General features: G+C 55.9%; 5 protein-coding genes across 5 annotated transcripts; 3 read left to right on the top strand and 2 right to left on the bottom strand.

Moving 5' to 3' along the window:
• Positions 1-491: 491 nt before the first annotated feature.
• Positions 492-1,385, bottom strand: PHACADRAFT_99942 (uncharacterized protein; the record flags this gene model as incomplete). The annotated part of the gene is made up of 1 exon (XM_007397703.1): positions 492-1,385. The coding sequence occupies one exon, from the start codon at positions 1,383-1,385 to the stop codon at positions 492-494; it is 894 nt and encodes a 297-aa protein (XP_007397765.1).
• Positions 1,386-2,960: 1,575 nt separating this feature from the next.
• On the top strand, positions 2,961-3,762 carry PHACADRAFT_30142 (uncharacterized protein; the record flags this gene model as incomplete). The annotated part of the gene is made up of 3 exons (XM_007397548.1): positions 2,961-3,157; positions 3,178-3,410; positions 3,473-3,762. 3 exons carry the CDS (start codon positions 2,961-2,963, stop codon positions 3,760-3,762), a joined length of 720 nt encoding a protein of 239 aa, XP_007397610.1.
• A 1,799-nt stretch (positions 3,763-5,561) lies between these two features.
• Positions 5,562-7,716, top strand: PHACADRAFT_124512 (uncharacterized protein). Its single transcript, XM_007397702.1, has 9 exons — positions 5,562-5,703; positions 5,774-5,914; positions 5,968-5,995; positions 6,059-6,217; positions 6,271-6,289; positions 6,347-6,556; positions 6,608-6,649; positions 6,704-7,308; positions 7,362-7,716. Exons 1-9 carry the CDS (start codon positions 5,684-5,686, stop codon positions 7,431-7,433), a joined length of 1,296 nt encoding a protein of 431 aa, XP_007397764.1. The 5' UTR covers positions 5,562-5,683; the 3' UTR covers positions 7,434-7,716.
• Positions 7,717-9,647: 1,931 nt separating this feature from the next.
• Positions 9,648-15,175, top strand: PHACADRAFT_210784 (uncharacterized protein). The gene is made up of 6 exons (XM_007397701.1): positions 9,648-10,151; positions 10,204-10,411; positions 10,460-10,809; positions 11,573-12,273; positions 12,328-12,548; positions 12,606-15,175. Exons 1-6 carry the CDS (start codon positions 9,766-9,768, stop codon positions 14,871-14,873), a joined length of 4,134 nt encoding a protein of 1,377 aa, XP_007397763.1. The 5' UTR covers positions 9,648-9,765; the 3' UTR covers positions 14,874-15,175.
• Positions 15,176-15,184: 9 nt separating this feature from the next.
• PHACADRAFT_99178 (uncharacterized protein) lies at positions 15,185-15,963 on the bottom strand (the record flags this gene model as incomplete). The annotated part of the gene is made up of 3 exons (XM_007397700.1): positions 15,185-15,573; positions 15,627-15,705; positions 15,817-15,963. Coding segments are annotated over 3 exons (615 nt in total), but the record flags the coding sequence as incomplete, so codon positions are not given.
• Positions 15,964-15,974: the final 11 nt, after the last annotated feature.

The raw sequence follows: 15,974 nt of genomic DNA, 5'->3' as shown, positions 1-15,974 counted from the left end.
CTTTCTCAGTGTGGTGCAAAGCAAACCAGATCTTGAGTCCGTACCACCGATTTTCGGGCTTTCCTCACATCTTCTTCGCTAACGCCAAACAGCGTTGGCTCCAAGTACTTCCCGTGAGGGAGTTCGGGATCGTGTTTCAGCGTGACGGCTGGATAGCCGCTCATGGCCTGCATGACCTTGCCACAGAGAGTGCGAAAGCCGTCTCCAGTGTGATTACTCGCACAAAGGATCTGAAACTGTTGCAGCTGTGGAAACGCAGGCAGAAGGGATGTGATTATGGACCAATCGAGAGACAGGACGTTTGGCTGCCCCCCGTCCATCTTTTGACCGGCGTCAGCAAGGACGATGCGGTGAACAGACCAAGTCTCGTCGCCGCCCCCAGAAGGTAAAGATCTGATAACTTGTACCCAGATGTTTGCTGCTGCTACCCCATTTGTTATGCAGCCACTGAACGTGTAAGCATCTTGTGAACATCGTGTGAGTACAGCAATCTAGGAGAGTGACAATTCCGTTTCACCTTGAGCTGCTTCTGCGACCTCGAAAGATGAGTAGCTGATTGAGTTTCCGCTCCCCAAGAACATCCGGATGAGGTTGATGGTGGCCCACGTTTCTGCGCCAACTGCCGGCCCTGGAGTCCGACGTCGGGTGAACGAGTGTCGGGTACTTGCCGCACCCAGAATCCAAGCGGGCACTGCCATGTTATCCGTGCAGCCATCCTGGTAGATCTTGCGGACATGGCCGAATGAGCCAGAGCAGATACTGTTCGCAGCGTCGATTGTCGCGGGAGTGTCGCCCGACCATTTAACGTCGATGAAATGGATGGTCTCTAAGCGGGGGATGTCTGCCAGCACACGGAGCAGGGTTCGGAACGACCGGAACCCCCACCGGAATAGCTGCAGAGAGGTGAGGTTCCGCAGCGAGCTTTTCAGATCTGCGCTGCGTGACACGCATCTTTTGATACGATCAAAGCGGTGCCAGACGGTGCGGCACGCCGGCAAGAGGCGGAGGAGCGCCATACAGAGCGGATTGGATGAGTTGTTGATGTGAAAGTACAGCGCGGTGACATGCCCCGCAAGCCATGCTGAAAGCGGGGGTTGGAGTATACTGTACAGCGTACGGCAGTCCTCATTGCTCCTCAGGTCAAGCTCGCTGAAGAGACCGGGGCGAAAACAGCGACACCAAGCTTGCGAGACCAGGGAGAGCCCCGAGATTTCCCTGTAGCCGGCGATGATTACCAGGAGGTCGTGTATGTGGTCGTGCAGTTCGGGAGGGAGCTGTTTCCAAGAGCGGACAAACACTGAGAGCGGCCCAGGGCTCCTACCTGGAGAGAACGTATGAGCAGCAGTAGGCAATGCTTCAAGACCGTGACTCACACCACGCCTCATACTCCAACTCAAGTGTCTGCCTCCTCCATTTGTTGCTCATTGAGGTTGCCACGCTGGAATTGAACGCACGTGGCTGTAAGTAGCCGATCGCGACAACGGTCGGCGGCTATCACCCGACAAAATCACGCGGACTCGGAGATGTCGACCTTGCAGTGGCCTCGCTCCGTTTTTGGATTTGCGTTGCGTCCTCTGCGTACGCACGCATAATATAATTTGTGATACACTCTAATTGTACAGATTAACGCGTCCGCAGCTGGTGAGCTCTGCAGCGTGACACGGGTTGGATTGCGGCAAAGGTCGGAACCGCAACTCGAGGCGGGCGATTGGCCAGCGAAGAATACGGACCAGCGGGCTATGTGTGCCTGCCTCGGGTTACATAAAATAGGGTTGTTTCTGTGGAAAAGGTAAGCACTCTTCCGTTCACACGACGTTGGCCCTGAATCAAGAGGGGCGACCTCAGTCGATTCAGAGGTCCGACCGGACTGCTTGCGGGGCTGCCTGCTTGCCGCTTTGGGACGTGGCTGTCCACGGTAAGCATTCTAACAATGGCGAAGAAGGCACGAAAACCCCTCACATACCCGACGAAGAGGTCTAGAACCACCCGCGGGAGCCCGTTCGCCCCCAGTCTGTCTGCTGAGGCGTTAGCGGTCAGCCATCCTCAGATCCAAAATTATTAGAGTTCAGCCCGCTGTTCCCTCCTTTCGGAAGCAGATCAGGCACGGGAGCTTCAGGAGATCCCCTTAGATATAGGATACCGATCGCCCTTTCATAAAGAATAGGGGCGGGCTGGCCCGGGCTAGGTTGACTGCCCCTGGTTTCCTGGTTCTCGGATGAAACACAAACCAATTTGGCAACCAACCGTTGTCGAGCTCGTAAAAGGTACGTTGAATATATATGGAATGCCGAAAAGTAAAACAGTGAACAACTCCCCTAACTCCTGTAGTAACAGGAATCTTGGAAGACGAGCAATGGCCAGCAGACTCTCAGTGATGCCGTACGGGTTGCTTGGCTATTTACGACGTGACTTCCCTAATCTCAAAGCCTACATATACCGGGGCTCATATGGTACGAGAAGCAGGGCCAACAGACTAAGGAGGGCTCCGTAACTATCGCTCGATCTTGTTAGGAGTTCAATTAGGACTGAAGCAAACACATACGACGACACTTACTTGAATGGTAAGTACAGTCACAGCGTTCTCTAATCGACCCGCTGAGGAATTTGCTCAGGTACAACCATCGGAAGTATTTAATTATGCCGTCGAGCACGATTGCCTGTGCCTCTGCGATCATGGTGCCTGCCCCCGCTGTACACAGAGCTCCTGTTTCATGAAATTGCCTGCGCGCTCTGCACTCAGCGCAGCACGCTATCGAGGCTGCTACTGAGTACTGAGCCCCTGTTGGGCCCTTCTGAGGACCACCACCTCTCCAAGAGGGCCCAGGACATGCTGTGAGCGAAAAGGTATAAAAGCCCTGTCTACTGTCCTCGTTCAAACCAGCCTCATCGAGACTTCCATCCAGCCTTCGGACACTCGCTTCAGCAGCTCTTCTCTCCCACCACCCAGCTCTTATACTACAATGCGCTCTTCTTTCGTCGCTCTCGTCGTCCTCGCCGCTATCGGCAGCACCATCGCTGCCCCTGCGCCAGGAAACTTTCTTCCCTACTCTACCGGCGGCAAAGGTGGAAACGGTGGCAGCGCTGTCAGCGGCAACTCGGGCTCCGCCAACGGCGGCTCTGTCTCCACATCGGGCTTACGACGTCTTCGTCGGCTCTGGTGAGTACAGTGCTTGCGAGGCGCATCGGTGCGTGCTTACCCCCATGTTTCTCAGCCAAGGGTGGCAACGGCGGTGTCTCTGTCTCGGGAAGCGCCACCGGCGGCGACGGCGGCAATGGAGGCAGCACCAGCGGATTCTTTGCTAGCAACGGAGGCAACGGCGGCACCGGCGGCAGCGCCAAGTCTGGCCAGTCTGGCTCTGCCAACGGCGGCTCCGTTTCCACGACGGGCAAAGATGTCTTCGTCGGCTCTGGTAAGCATCCTTTTTTTCATTTTGTTGCGACCTGCAGCTGCTGACTCACGGGTGGCTCGCAGCCAAGGGTGGAAACGGCGGCATCAGCGTCACGGGCAGCGCCACTGGCGGCGATGGCGGTAACGGCGGCAGCACCAGCGGATTCTTCTCCTCTGGTAACAGCGGCAGTGGCGGCAGCGGAGGCAGCGCCACGTCCGGCAACTCCGGGTCCGCGAACGGCGGCTCGGTCTACACGAGCGGCAGCCATGTCGTCGTGGGCAGCGCCCAGGGAGGCAACGGCGGCATTAGCAAGAGCGGAAGCGCCACCGGCGGCAACGGTGGCAATGGTGGCAGCAGCGGGCACTTCTTCTAGAGGACTCTGCACGCTTTTACTTCTCTCTCAGAGGGTAGACTGGTTTTCTTTGTGATTATCTGGGCTATTGGAGGTCTTTAAGAACTGTATATGTGCATTATCCAATGCGGATTTAGAGGTGTCTACAATGTCGTGTTATAAATCCCGTGAAGGAATAGAGTGCATGAGCATGCGTGAAAGTCTAAGATGAGCAGGGTAAATAGCGATCGATCACTGTTTGTTTTCTGCGAGCTGTCAAAACGCTTCGGGATCCTTCTCCACCTCTCCCGCCTTGAGTTCCCCATTAACGTGCGTGATGGCCTCTTCGTCCGTGGCGTTATCGATATCTTGGCGATGCGCGACGATGCCGACTTGGCGGAGGAAGACAGCGGCAAGGTGCGCACCGAGGACGCCGAACGCGAAGCCACCGCACATCACGGCCTTGTAGGCGTCCTGCTGCACAAAGTAGGGCGCGTTCGTGTCGGACTTGTTGACCGCGATGCTCAGTCTGCTTCGAGTCCTTCATTAACACGGAGTTGAAGATGATCGTCGCGACGACGAGGCCGAAGGAGCTCCCGGACTGGTGGGGGGATGGAGCATGAGCGGTGTGTATAGCATGCGGGAGCAAGGGCTCGGGGACCCCTTACCTGGCTCATGGTCTGAAAGAGAGCCTTCGCAAGATCATTTCTCCATGATCTGCTCCATCAGCTCGATTTGTACCTGCTCAAGTGACGGCAGCAGCAACAATTGTACGTTGCTGAAGAGGGTCGAGCAAGAGTGGTACTCGTCGTTACAATCGGCTGCCTTCATCTCAGTGCCAGAGGAGACGGTCCTGCATGTGCAGGTACGTTCGCCCAACGCTCGATGATCTGCAGAAGGGTAACCATCTCTGCTAGCCATGTGTCAACTAAGTACGAGGGCACTGGTTGCCACTACTCTGGGCGCCGCGCAAATTGCTATTCCCCACACATCAACGGTGCAGCCCATAGGGTGGGTCTGCCAACCTCATAGAGTTTAACTATGCTCATACTGAAGACGATGACAGTACCGTACCCCATAGCCACAGCGAGGGTATCTGCGAGGAGGGGGACGCTCGGCGCATCAATGTGATTCCCCCCCCCCCCCCAACTGTATGTGACGAAGAGGTGGTAGAGCTGGTAACCGTGCGCGCCACTGGTGCAGAGCATGTACTCAACGTGCACGAAGCTATCGAGGATCTCATATCGTTGACCTACACATGGTGAATCAATCCACGCTGAGAACAACATTGCGACCTGTAGAAAACTGGGTCATCTGCGGCAACGAATGTACTGTCCAGACGCGGTCGGCACTGCGATTGGCTTCGTGCTGATTCTGAGTTGTTGTTAGGATAATATTTGGGGGCAAAATACGCCCATGCGAACACAGATGATATTGCTGACCGTTGGCGCGCGAGATCTAACTGAATGAGAGCAGAGGTTTACTGATACGACCCCAAAACATAAGTACACTTTGTCAAAGGCGTTGTGAGACAAAGCGAGCTGAGAATGAGATGGCGAGGCAAGCACAAGGTCTAGCCCAAAGGTCCATTTCCCGCGGTCACGCGCTTGGGCGCCGCTTCCCAGATCCTGTTCCAGATCGCACCCTTCCCGCGCGATGAAGAAACAGGGGCCAAAAGGTATGATAAAAGATACGATATCATGTACGAGCTGACTACGGCACAGCGCCATGAGCAGCGTTCCACTTCTGCTCAGGGACGCGCACCGTGAAACGTCCGGGAAACATGCTGCGACATGTTTCCATACGTCTTCGCAGGCCAGCTGAACAATTGGGATGATTATCGCCCAGCAGAGCTGCACCGTCGTCCGCGCGGTGCTGCTAAGCGCTGCACTATATACTTCTTCTCCTTGGCCTCTACTCCCTGATATCGAGCCAGAGATACGCCCACATCCGCCGAGCAAGCATGACTGAAAAGTTTTCTAGGTGAGCACCTCCTGCCTAACTCTCCTGGGATACTCGTTACCGTGTTTGCACAGGCCTGACATCCCCGTAGACAGCCCGAATTCGAGACCCTCCAGCTGCACGCTGGCCAGGAGGTGGACCCTGCGACCAATGCGCGCGCACAGCCCATTTACGCGTCAACAGGCTTCGTTTTCAATGACGTGCAGCATGCCCAGGACCTCTTTGCCCTCAAGTGCGTCCCCCCAACCGCTTCCCACCTAATCAGCAGCTAACTTACGCGTCAAGGGCGTTCGGTAACGTGTACTCGCGTCGCGTATCGGGAACCCGACTGTCGTAAGTCACGCTCTGTGGCTTCCGCGCGCTCACTGTGGCTGAGCGCCTTCACCAGGACGTCTTTGAGAAGCGTATGACTGCCCTTGAGGGCGGTGCTGCCGCAGTCGCGCTTGGGTCCGGCGTCGCCGCACAGTTCGTGACGTTCGCAACGATTGCCAGTTGTGGCGACAACATCGTGTCGTCGGCCTGTCTCTACGGTGGAGTGCGCTTGTTTCTGCTGTCGATATTACCGCAACACCGCTAACGACACTATAGACCCACAACCAGTTCAAGGGTGCGTCTGCGCTCTTTTGCCTTTCTCTCAGGTCTTCCTGATGCGTCTCAATGTTAGTCTTCCTGAAGAAGTCCGGCATTGGGGCCAAGCTTGTCGACTCACTTAACCCCGAGGACTTCCGCGCCGCGATTGATGAGAACACGAAAGCAATCTTTATTGAGGTGATGGGGAACCCCGGCTTCTTCGTTTTGGACATCCCGGCCTTCGCGCAGGTCGCACACTCGAGCGGGATCCCACTTATTGTTGATAACACCTTTGGCATGGGAGGTTTGCTTAGGTCTCTTCTAACATTGAACGTTTTACTGGTGCGATGTCTAGGATTCTTGGTCAGACCTATTGATTATGGTGCGGATATCGTCGGTGAGCTGAGGATTTTCGTGCAACTAGCTTAGGGTAGAGCTAAGCTCCAAACAGTTCACAGCGCAACAAAGTGGATCTGCGGGCACGGTACCAACATCGCCGGAGTGATCATCGACTCGGGCAAGTTCGACTGGTCAAGGAGTGGCAAGTTCCCGTCGTTCACGGGGTGCCACGGCCTCAAGTTCTGGGACACCTTCGGCCCAGTCGCTTTCGCGCTCAAAGCGCGTATCGAGGTCCTGCGCGATCTCGGCGCGACGATGAGCCCGTTCACGGCGTTCCTGCTCCTGCAGGGGCTCGAGACGCTGAGCCTGCGTGCGGAGCGGCACAGCGCCAACGCCATCGCGCTCGCGCGCTTCCTCGAGCGGCACGCGAAGGTGAGCTGGGTGAGCTACGTCGGGCTCCCGAGCCACCCGAGCCACGCACTCGCAAACCGCTTCTTCCGCGAGGGCCTCCACGGTGGCGTGCTGAGCTTCGGCTTCAAGGGTGGCCGCGAGGACGCCAGCATCGGCAACCGCGTCATCGACCCGCTCAGGCTCGCGAGCCACATGGCGAACCTTGGTGACGCGAAGACACTCGTCCTTCATCCCGCAACGACGACGCACTCGCTGCTCAACGAGGAGGAGCTGGTGGTAGCAGGTATTACGTCGGATCTCATTCGGGTACGTTAAAGTCTTATTCCGGAGACGTGATTTGGGTTGACGCGATCGTGCAGGTGTCGGTTGGCATCGAGCACATCCAGGATATCATTGCGGACTTTGAAGAGGCGCTTAAGACTGTGCCCTAGTGCAAGATACAAAAGGCAAGACTGGGTTGATGATGATTTAGAAGTGTAGTGAACGAATCCCCGTGAGGATTGGCGACACTTGTGCCAGAATTGTCTTTGAAGGTGTAACAAAGAGGTTTGGGACAGTTTGGGACAAGGGACGCTATACTGCAGTAACTGCAAGCATAAAGAGGAGTCTAATGGTTCAGATCAAGGCCACGACTAGCTCACAGTGAACGGGAGTGCATCACACCATGACCCGGGCGCTCTGCAATATATTTCGTATTTTTAACACAGTTTCCTCCGGTTATCTTCACCACAGGATCCATCGGTTGCTGTATAAAGTGATATTTGCATCAAGCTTCCTTCCTGCGAGGTAGTTCATCGCGCATTGTGGCTCCGCCAATGATGGAAGAACTGTTGGGCTATAGAAGTTTAGAATCGCCTCCAGGCCAAACCATATCGGGGCTTCCTGGCTTAGCTCGCTCTCTTGTCCCTCCGTAATATTTGCCGCTATCCTGCGTCTGTTTGAGGTCAGAAACAGCACACCTTAGAGCCTTCCGCGGTTACAATGTCGCGTATGTTCTCGGTTCCAGGGCTGTTCTGCGTGATGGTTGCAAAAGAAAGGCCAGCCGACCTGCAAGAGGCCCGCATTAACAGACGGGCCTAATGTGAGCGACATGAGCCATGCCGACTTGAGGTACCCTGTTGGCGATGTTGAAGAACTGCTGGCGATACCGGCCACATGCAGGCTGAGGTTTTGCCAACAATTCCGATCCGACAACGATTCCGGGCTGGCAGACCTCTCGTTCCTCGGTAGAATCTTGTCCTTGGTTGCACGGTGCTGGGATCGTGCCGGCAAGTCGGAGATTAGGCGGCCTCGCGCGGGCAGGATGGCCGCTTTGCCAGTCCCCGACGCCTTGCACAGCACAGACTATAGCTTGTTCTGTCATCTGCACGTTTAATCGAACAGTACAGTCGTTAGTGAATTGAGAAAGACTGGCCTGGGATTCTGAAGAATCCAATTCTATGGTGCTGCGTCCAAACTGAGATTGAGGGATTGCAGCTCTGAAACAAGCAGGACTTCATCAAGTGTGGCCAATGGTGCGCACTTTGAGGCATGGAAGGCAGATGTGACCTTGCAGAGGGACCGACGGCAGATCTAGGATGTTGACCGTTGAACCAAGCAATCGGCTGAACGAGTGCATGTTCCAGCGCGGGCATACTGGCCGCTGTGCGCCGCACGGCTGAAAATCTGCCCACCTCCCTGTGCATTGTTTCGTAAATGGTAAATTGTCAGCCCAAGCGTGAGAGTCATGTCTGTTCTGTATGGGCGTCCGCAAACTGGGCGTCCATGGGCAAGTCATGTCATGCCATAGCATGAGGCGAGGAGGGCGCGAAACTTAGGACGCACGTGTACTATCAGCAAATGCTGCACCTCGATGTATCATGGGGCTTATCTGATTGTGTCGAGACGGCGTGTAACTGCTGGGGTGAGGCGGCAGGCGTCGACGACGACCAGGAAAATTTGTTCGCATTTATGCAACATATATAGGCCATGAATAGAAAAGTCAGACTCCTAAGGGGAACTTGCAAACCAAACGAAAGAAGACTGGACGACGAAGGTGAGGTCACTGTGATCGGAAGTTGTGAAAGGGATAATTGCAGTAAATTGACTTGCCTATCGTTCATTTCTTAACCATTCGGTTCTCACGATTATATCGCGCTCTTACCTTCCTTCACCTGTCTATTCACTATTTCTTATGTTCTATTAGGGTAATAGTCATGCGACTGGAGTATAATGCCCACGGTCAATTTTACTATATGTTATCTGCTCTCTCCCTTCTGAAGTCGAGTAACTTACATCCTTTCTCTTTCGTGAATTTCTTTCAAGCATTCTTGAGCGAAGTTTTGTTGTTGTTCTCTGGCGAAGTTGATCTTATCTTATCTGACCGAGTCAACGCAAAGCGCGCATCCGCCCCTGGCTCCTCCTACATCCGTTTCCTCCATTCTAAATTCGCTCGCTGTAAGTCCTAGCAACATCCTCGCCACGTCTCGGTACATAATCTCGGTAGAAGATGGCATTTTCCCTCATTTTAATACTCGGCTTTGCCAGGGTTCACGGTGAACTGGAGTGGGCTCGTCGCGTTGTCGTGTAGCACCAGGGAAGCACCCACCAAATTAGCCCTTACCCCGGTGAGTACCTCACACCCAAGATGAGGAGTTACGGTGCTTATCTCTCTCAGGGTTTCATTGCACGTTCTACAACCGTAACGCCGTTGGATCGGAGCGCTAAGCCCTGCCTATTCACATAAAAGACTCGCCCATACTCATCAGTCGTCCACCTTCCGCCATGGCCTCCGCCGACATCCGCAAGGTCTCCATTCTGGGGAAGGAGACTATCCACTGTGGCTTTCATCTTGTCCCTCATGTCGTGCAAACCGTCCTCGAGACTCTTCCTTCCTCCACTTACGTTCTTTTTACCGACACCAACGTCGGAAACCTCCACCTGTCCACCTTCGAAGAAGAGTTCGAGAAGGGAATCAGGAATGTCAAATCTGAAGTGAAGCCCCGTTTCCTGACCTACATCCTTCCTCCTGGCGAGACCAGCAAAAGCCGAGAGTGCAAAGCAGAGATTGAAGATTATCTGCTGCTGAATAAATGCACTCGCGACTCGGTGATCCTCGCCGTGGGCGGCGGCGTTATGGGCGACCTCATTGGATTTGTCGCAGCAACTTTGTGAGTCTATCTCTTCGCCCGAACTCGAGAGTAACACTAACTGCTTATGCAGCATGCGCGGTGTACGCTTCTGCCAGATCCCCACAACCTTGCTCGCCATGGTCGACTCGAGCGTTGGTGGCAAGACGGCCATTGACACTCCTCACGGCAAGAACCTTATTGGCTCCTTCTGGCAGCCAGAGTACATCTTCATCGACGCCGCATTCCTGGAAACGCTTCCTGCCCGCGAGTTCTCCAATGGAATGGCAGAGGTTATTAAGGTACAGTTTCGATGCTTTGGCCTGGCCTGTGTTTAACTTCGAACGCAGACTGCTGCAATCTGGAATGAAACCGAGTTCTCTGCGCTCGAGTCTCGATCTGCGGAGATCTTTGCGGCCATCCAAACCCCCTCGAGAGACTTCTCGGGTCGTACCCAGGCTACCCGCTCTGCTGCACAGGATCTCTTGTTGTCGGTCATTGTCGGATCAATCTCTGTTAAGGCGCACATCGTCACCATCGACGAACGCGAGACCGGACTGCGTAACCTCGTTAACTTCGGACACACCATCGGGCACGCCATCGAAGCCGTCCTTACGCCGACGATCCTGCACGGCGAGTGCGTCAGCGTCGGTATGATCCTGGAGGCGGAGGTCGCGCGCTCGCTCGGCGTCCTCTCGCACCCTGAGACTCAAGATATTCAACGGAGCTGCCGTTAGCCCGCAGAGCATCTACAAGCGGCCCGATGGGACGCTGCTTCATGCGTGCATTGCCCGTAATGACAGTGCGTTCGCCGTCGCGGGAGGCCTGGACCAGCGTGCAGACCGTGGTGAGGAAACGTGCGGCGGTCCCAGCGTTTCCGAGGTAAACCTCCTTGCCCTTTGGAGGAACTGCAAGAGATCCCGCACCGCCCTCGACGACAAGGGTCTCGCCGTTGTCTTCCCAAGAGAACTTGGCACCCTGCGATACATGGTTAGAATACACATAGGTCTGGCAAAATGACATTACACACCTTGAGCTCGATGAGAGCATTCATCATGACTTGCGTGTCATCAGAGTGTAGCAGGTTCTTCAGCCGACATGTACCCTGCGCCAGAGCCGCGAGCAGCAACGCGCGGTTGGAGATACTCTTCGAGCCGGGGGTAGCCATGCGAATGGGACTCTTGGAAGGGATGCCGGGCACGACCTTGACTGCTTCAGACAGGGTCTTGGCAATGACCGGATCAGCGACAGCAGTCGCCTTCTGCTCGTAGGTCGCGCCAATGCGGGACAAGAGCACGACCTTCTTCTGGGGTCCGCTGTTTTTCTTGTCGACCTTCATGATGTCGAGCAGACGGTCAACTGTGAGCTGCCTCGCGGCGGGGAGAGAAGCTATCTTGGCGTCGCTTGTAGACACGGGAAGGTTGTACGCCTTCAAACACCTCGTGAGACGGCCAACGGCAACTTTGCCTTCCTCTGTCAATTGCTCCTGCAGGCCTGAAGGGCTCGAAGATCCAGCTCGCTGCCAGTGTCTCCAGTCAATACGTGTCCTCCATCCTACTCTGCGCGCCGTACGCCCAGGAACAGGTCACGCTTGAGCTTGTCGGCGGACAGGTCATCTCGCAGCCGTACATCGACATGACGATCGCGATGATGAAGACGTTCGGCGTCCACGTCGTGCGCGAGCGCAACCCCGAGACGGGCGCCCTGCTCGACGTGTACACGATCCCGAAGGCCACATACGTCAACCCGAGCGACTACAACATCGAGAGCGACGCAAGCAGCGCGACATACCCTCTCGCGATCGCCGCTATCACCGGCACCGAGGTCACAATTGCCAACATTGGTTCCGCGTCGCTGCAGGGCGACGCCCGCTTCGCGAAGGAGGTGCTCGAGCCCATGGGCTGCGAGGTCGTCCAGACAGAGACGGAGACTACCGTGCGTGGGCCGCCGATGGGCAAGCTCAGGCCTCTTGGGCTCGTCGACATGGAGCCGATGACGGACGCATTCCTCACTGCGTCGGTCCTCGCTGCCGTCGCCACCGGTCAGTGCCTGCCTGGGCGTGAAGTCACCGATACCAAAGGCTACAGCGTCTCGAGGATTATTGGTATTGCCAACCAGCGCGTCAAGGAGTGCAATCGTATTCAGGCGATGATTGATCAGCTGGGTGGGTAGTACTGCCCCCTGTGCTTGTTGCATTTGCTGACTAGCAGTCCTACAGCCAAGTTCGGCATTGAGACGAGAGAGCTCGACGATGGACTCGAGATCTACGGCAAGCCCATCCCTGAGTTGAAGGAAGGCCGCAGCATTCACTGCTACGACGACCACCGTGTTGCTATGGCGTTCAGTGTGCTGGGCTCGATCGTCAAGGAGACCATCATTGAAGAGAAGCGCTGCGTTGAGAAGACCTGGCCGAACTGGTGGGACGACCTCGAGAACAAGGTATGGGATTGCGCATGCTCTGGTATTGCTTGGCGTTGAGATGTCCCCCTTGCTTAGATCGGCCTTCACGTTGAGGGCGTTGAGTTGTCGGCTGCGTCGCTTGTCAGCTCGCAGAGCGGCCAGTCCCCGAGCATTTCTTCGGCAACCATCGTCATCATCGGTATGCGTGGATCCGGCAAGAGCTTTATTGGCGAGCTCGCCGCTTCGACGCTGGGATGGACCTTCATCGATGCCGACACCTATTTCGAGCAGAAGCACCACCAAGGAGTGCGTGAGTTCGTGCACCAGAAGGATTGGCCCGCCTTCCGCGAGGCTGAGGCGGCCATCCTGTCCGAGCTCCTTGAGAAGTGCCCGACGAACCACGTTCTCAGTCTCGGAGGCGGTATCGTCGAGACGCCCTCCGCGCGCGACCTGCTTAAAGCCTACATCAAGAAAGGCGCTGTCATACACATCGTGCGCGAGATCGACGAGGTTGTCAAGTATTTGGGCGAGGAGACTGCGCGCCCCGCGTACGGAGAGCCCGTTGTAGACGTCTTCAAGCGCCGCGAGCCCTGGTTCGCCGAGTGCTGCAGCCACGAATTCGTCAACTACACTGGCGTGCTCAACACGTCTGACGTTATCTCCGTATCTCCCCAAAGCGTCCGACGCGAGGTCGCTCGTTTCTTCGGACACATCACTGGCCAGCGCCCGAACCTCGCTGAGAACGTCTCCAACGAAAACCGCTCCTACTTTTTGTCACTGACATACCCGGATTTTACCCCTGCCCTTCCGTTTATCGAGGAGCTCGTCGCTGGCGTTGATGCTGTTGAAGTGCGCGTTGACCTGCTGCGCAGCCCCGTCGATACGGAGAGCTTTGAGCCATACATTCCTCCGACTGCCTACGTTTGTGAGCAGATCGCCGCCCTCAGGCAGAAGACGAACCTTCCCATCGTCTTCACCTGCCGTACTGTCAGCCAGGGCGGTTCGTTCCCTGATACTGCGGAGAAGCAAGCATTCGACCTCTTCCACGCTGCACTGCGTCTCGGAGTGGAGTACATTGACGTCGAGCTCACTTGGTCCAAGAAACAGATCGACGCACTGGTACAGCGCAAAGGTTCCAGCCAGATCATTGCCTCCTATCACGACTGGAGCGGTAACTTCAAGTGGGGAACTGCGCAGTCCAAGGACGTGTATGACCGCGCCGCCGCCTTCGGTGACATTGTCAAGATTGTCGGTAAGGCGAACAATTTCGAGGACAACTTTTCGTTGTACCGTTTCGTCGAGGAGCGCACGAAGGCTGACGGATCGAAGCCCATCATCGCCATCAACATGGGCGTCGAGGGCCAGACGTCCCGGATCTTGAACAAGACCTTCAGCCCTGTCACTCATCCGCTCCTTCCTTCGAAGGCCGCGCCCGGGCAGCTCTCGTTCGTGCAGATCCAGAACGCACTCAACCTCCTTGGCCTGCTCCCCTCAAAGAGGTTCTTCCTGTTTGGCAACCCCATCTCGCAGTCGATGTCGCCCACCATTCATAACACGGCCCACGAGATCCTCGGCTTCCCACACAAATACGAGCTGCTCGAGACGGAGACCGTCGGCGAAGAGATCAAGGCCGCAGTGACTCTGCCTGAGTTTGGTGGTGCTAGTGTTACTATTCCCTACAAGCTCGACGTGATACCCCTCCTCGACACACTCTCCCCGCACGCTGAGGCGGTCGGTGCTGTGAACACAATCGTTCCCATCAAGCGCGAAGACGGCTCCACTGTCCTTCACGGCGAGAACACCGATTGGGTTGGCATGCGGGAGTGCATTGTCTCGCATCTGCCCGTCACTGGACGCAGCATTGAGGCCGCCCTCGTTATCGGGGCCGGCGGCACGAGCCGAGCAGCAATTTACGCTCTGAAGAGCCTCAGCGTGAAGAACATCTACCTCTTCAACCGCACGCGTGCCAGCGCCGAGGCTCTTGCCCTAACGTTCTCTGACACGAACGTAAAAATCGTCGAGAAGCTCGGGGTCTGGCCCGAGGGCGCCTCCCCGCCGTCCGTTGTCATCTCGACGGTGCCTGCCTCTGCGACGACTCTCGACCTAAGCGCCACAAACGCCCTCTACCTGCCGAGCTCTGTCCTCGACAAGAGCGTGCAGGGTGTTGTCGTCGACATGGCCTACCGCCCTGCAGTCACGCCTTTGTTGGAGCTAGCGAGCAAGGCTGACAGCTGGAAGATTGTCCGGGGCCTTGACGTCCTGCTCGAGCAGGGCTTTGCTCAGTTCAAGCTGTGGACTGGGCGCGAAGCTCCAAAGTCCAAGGTCGCGGAGGTCGTCAAGCGGGCGTACGAGGGCAAGCTTTGAAGCTGTAATAGACCGCGATCCCATAGATAATCCAATGTATTAACAATCTGTTGTACAAGCTGCCTAGACATGTAGACCCCTAGTCCTCAGAGAACTGATAGTGTCAATAGTCAGCGAGTTGTCCGTGTCGTGAGCGTCCTTTCTCGAATGTGATCGTGGCGATGTGAACAATTTTGAAAGCGTGTCGCAGGTCGGATGTGCACGTTCAGACCATCCATGTTTGCTTGACTAGGTCTGCAGCGCGCTCAGCAAGGATGTATACTGCGGCTTGAGTGTGCGCCGCGGGGATTGAGGGCTAGATGAAGCAATGATCAAAAACGTTGCAAGGACAGAGCTAACTTATCACGTACAAATACAGAAGCATCAACGATACGTAGCCCATTAGCACCCTTGACGCAGAGCTGAGGGTCGACAACACCCCAATCAGCGTTCTTCGGGGACATCCGCGCAGTCGATACCGGGTGGTAGATCGTCCGAGCGGTGGCGCGAGCAGCCGCGATGATGTCCTCGTCTGACTCTGCCTGGCCTACAATTCCGATGCGTTTCAACGCGATGCCAGCCCACGGGGCGGAATCCATGAAGCCCCGCGCGGCCTTGATGGCGTAGAGCATCGCTTGCACGTCGAAAGGTGCAGTGAAGAAGCCTGGGTCGATCAGCGGGAAGGCGAACGGGTTTGAAGAGTTGAGCTTGACGGAACCGACTACAGAATTAGTGGTTAGCGATGGAGTAGAAATGTAAAAGACACCTATATACCCGAATCCGGTGTGACAACGGCGGTGTTAAGGGTGAAGTAGTTTCCAGATCCAGGAGCGGGAGGGGGTGAGTAGGCATCCTAAGATGCACGTTGGGACGCGATGGTTATTTTATAAGCAAGCAACGTACCAGGAACAGGAACTCGAAATGTCCACTCTCAGGTCCTGTGAGACAAGCGTCAACCCGGGACTGGTGCGAAAAGGATGTAAAACGTACCGGCAGAAGGGTCCTCGAACTGGTTCCAGATTGGCGCGTCAGCAGGGATCCGCAGGAAGCCAATCATACTCGCCGGGGAGTCCGTGAAGAGTCCCATTCTCTCGGTCTGCCACAGAGCTAGATCCGCGTGAA

This window comes from Phanerochaete carnosa (genome assembly GCF_000300595.1).
Source record: "Phanerochaete carnosa HHB-10118-sp unplaced genomic scaffold PHACAscaffold_7, whole genome shotgun sequence".
NCBI lineage: Eukaryota > Fungi > Basidiomycota > Agaricomycetes > Polyporales > Phanerochaetaceae > Phanerochaete > Phanerochaete carnosa.
Note: the sequence above shows the minus strand (reverse complement) of the source record. Positions and strands in the feature narration are given on the sequence as shown.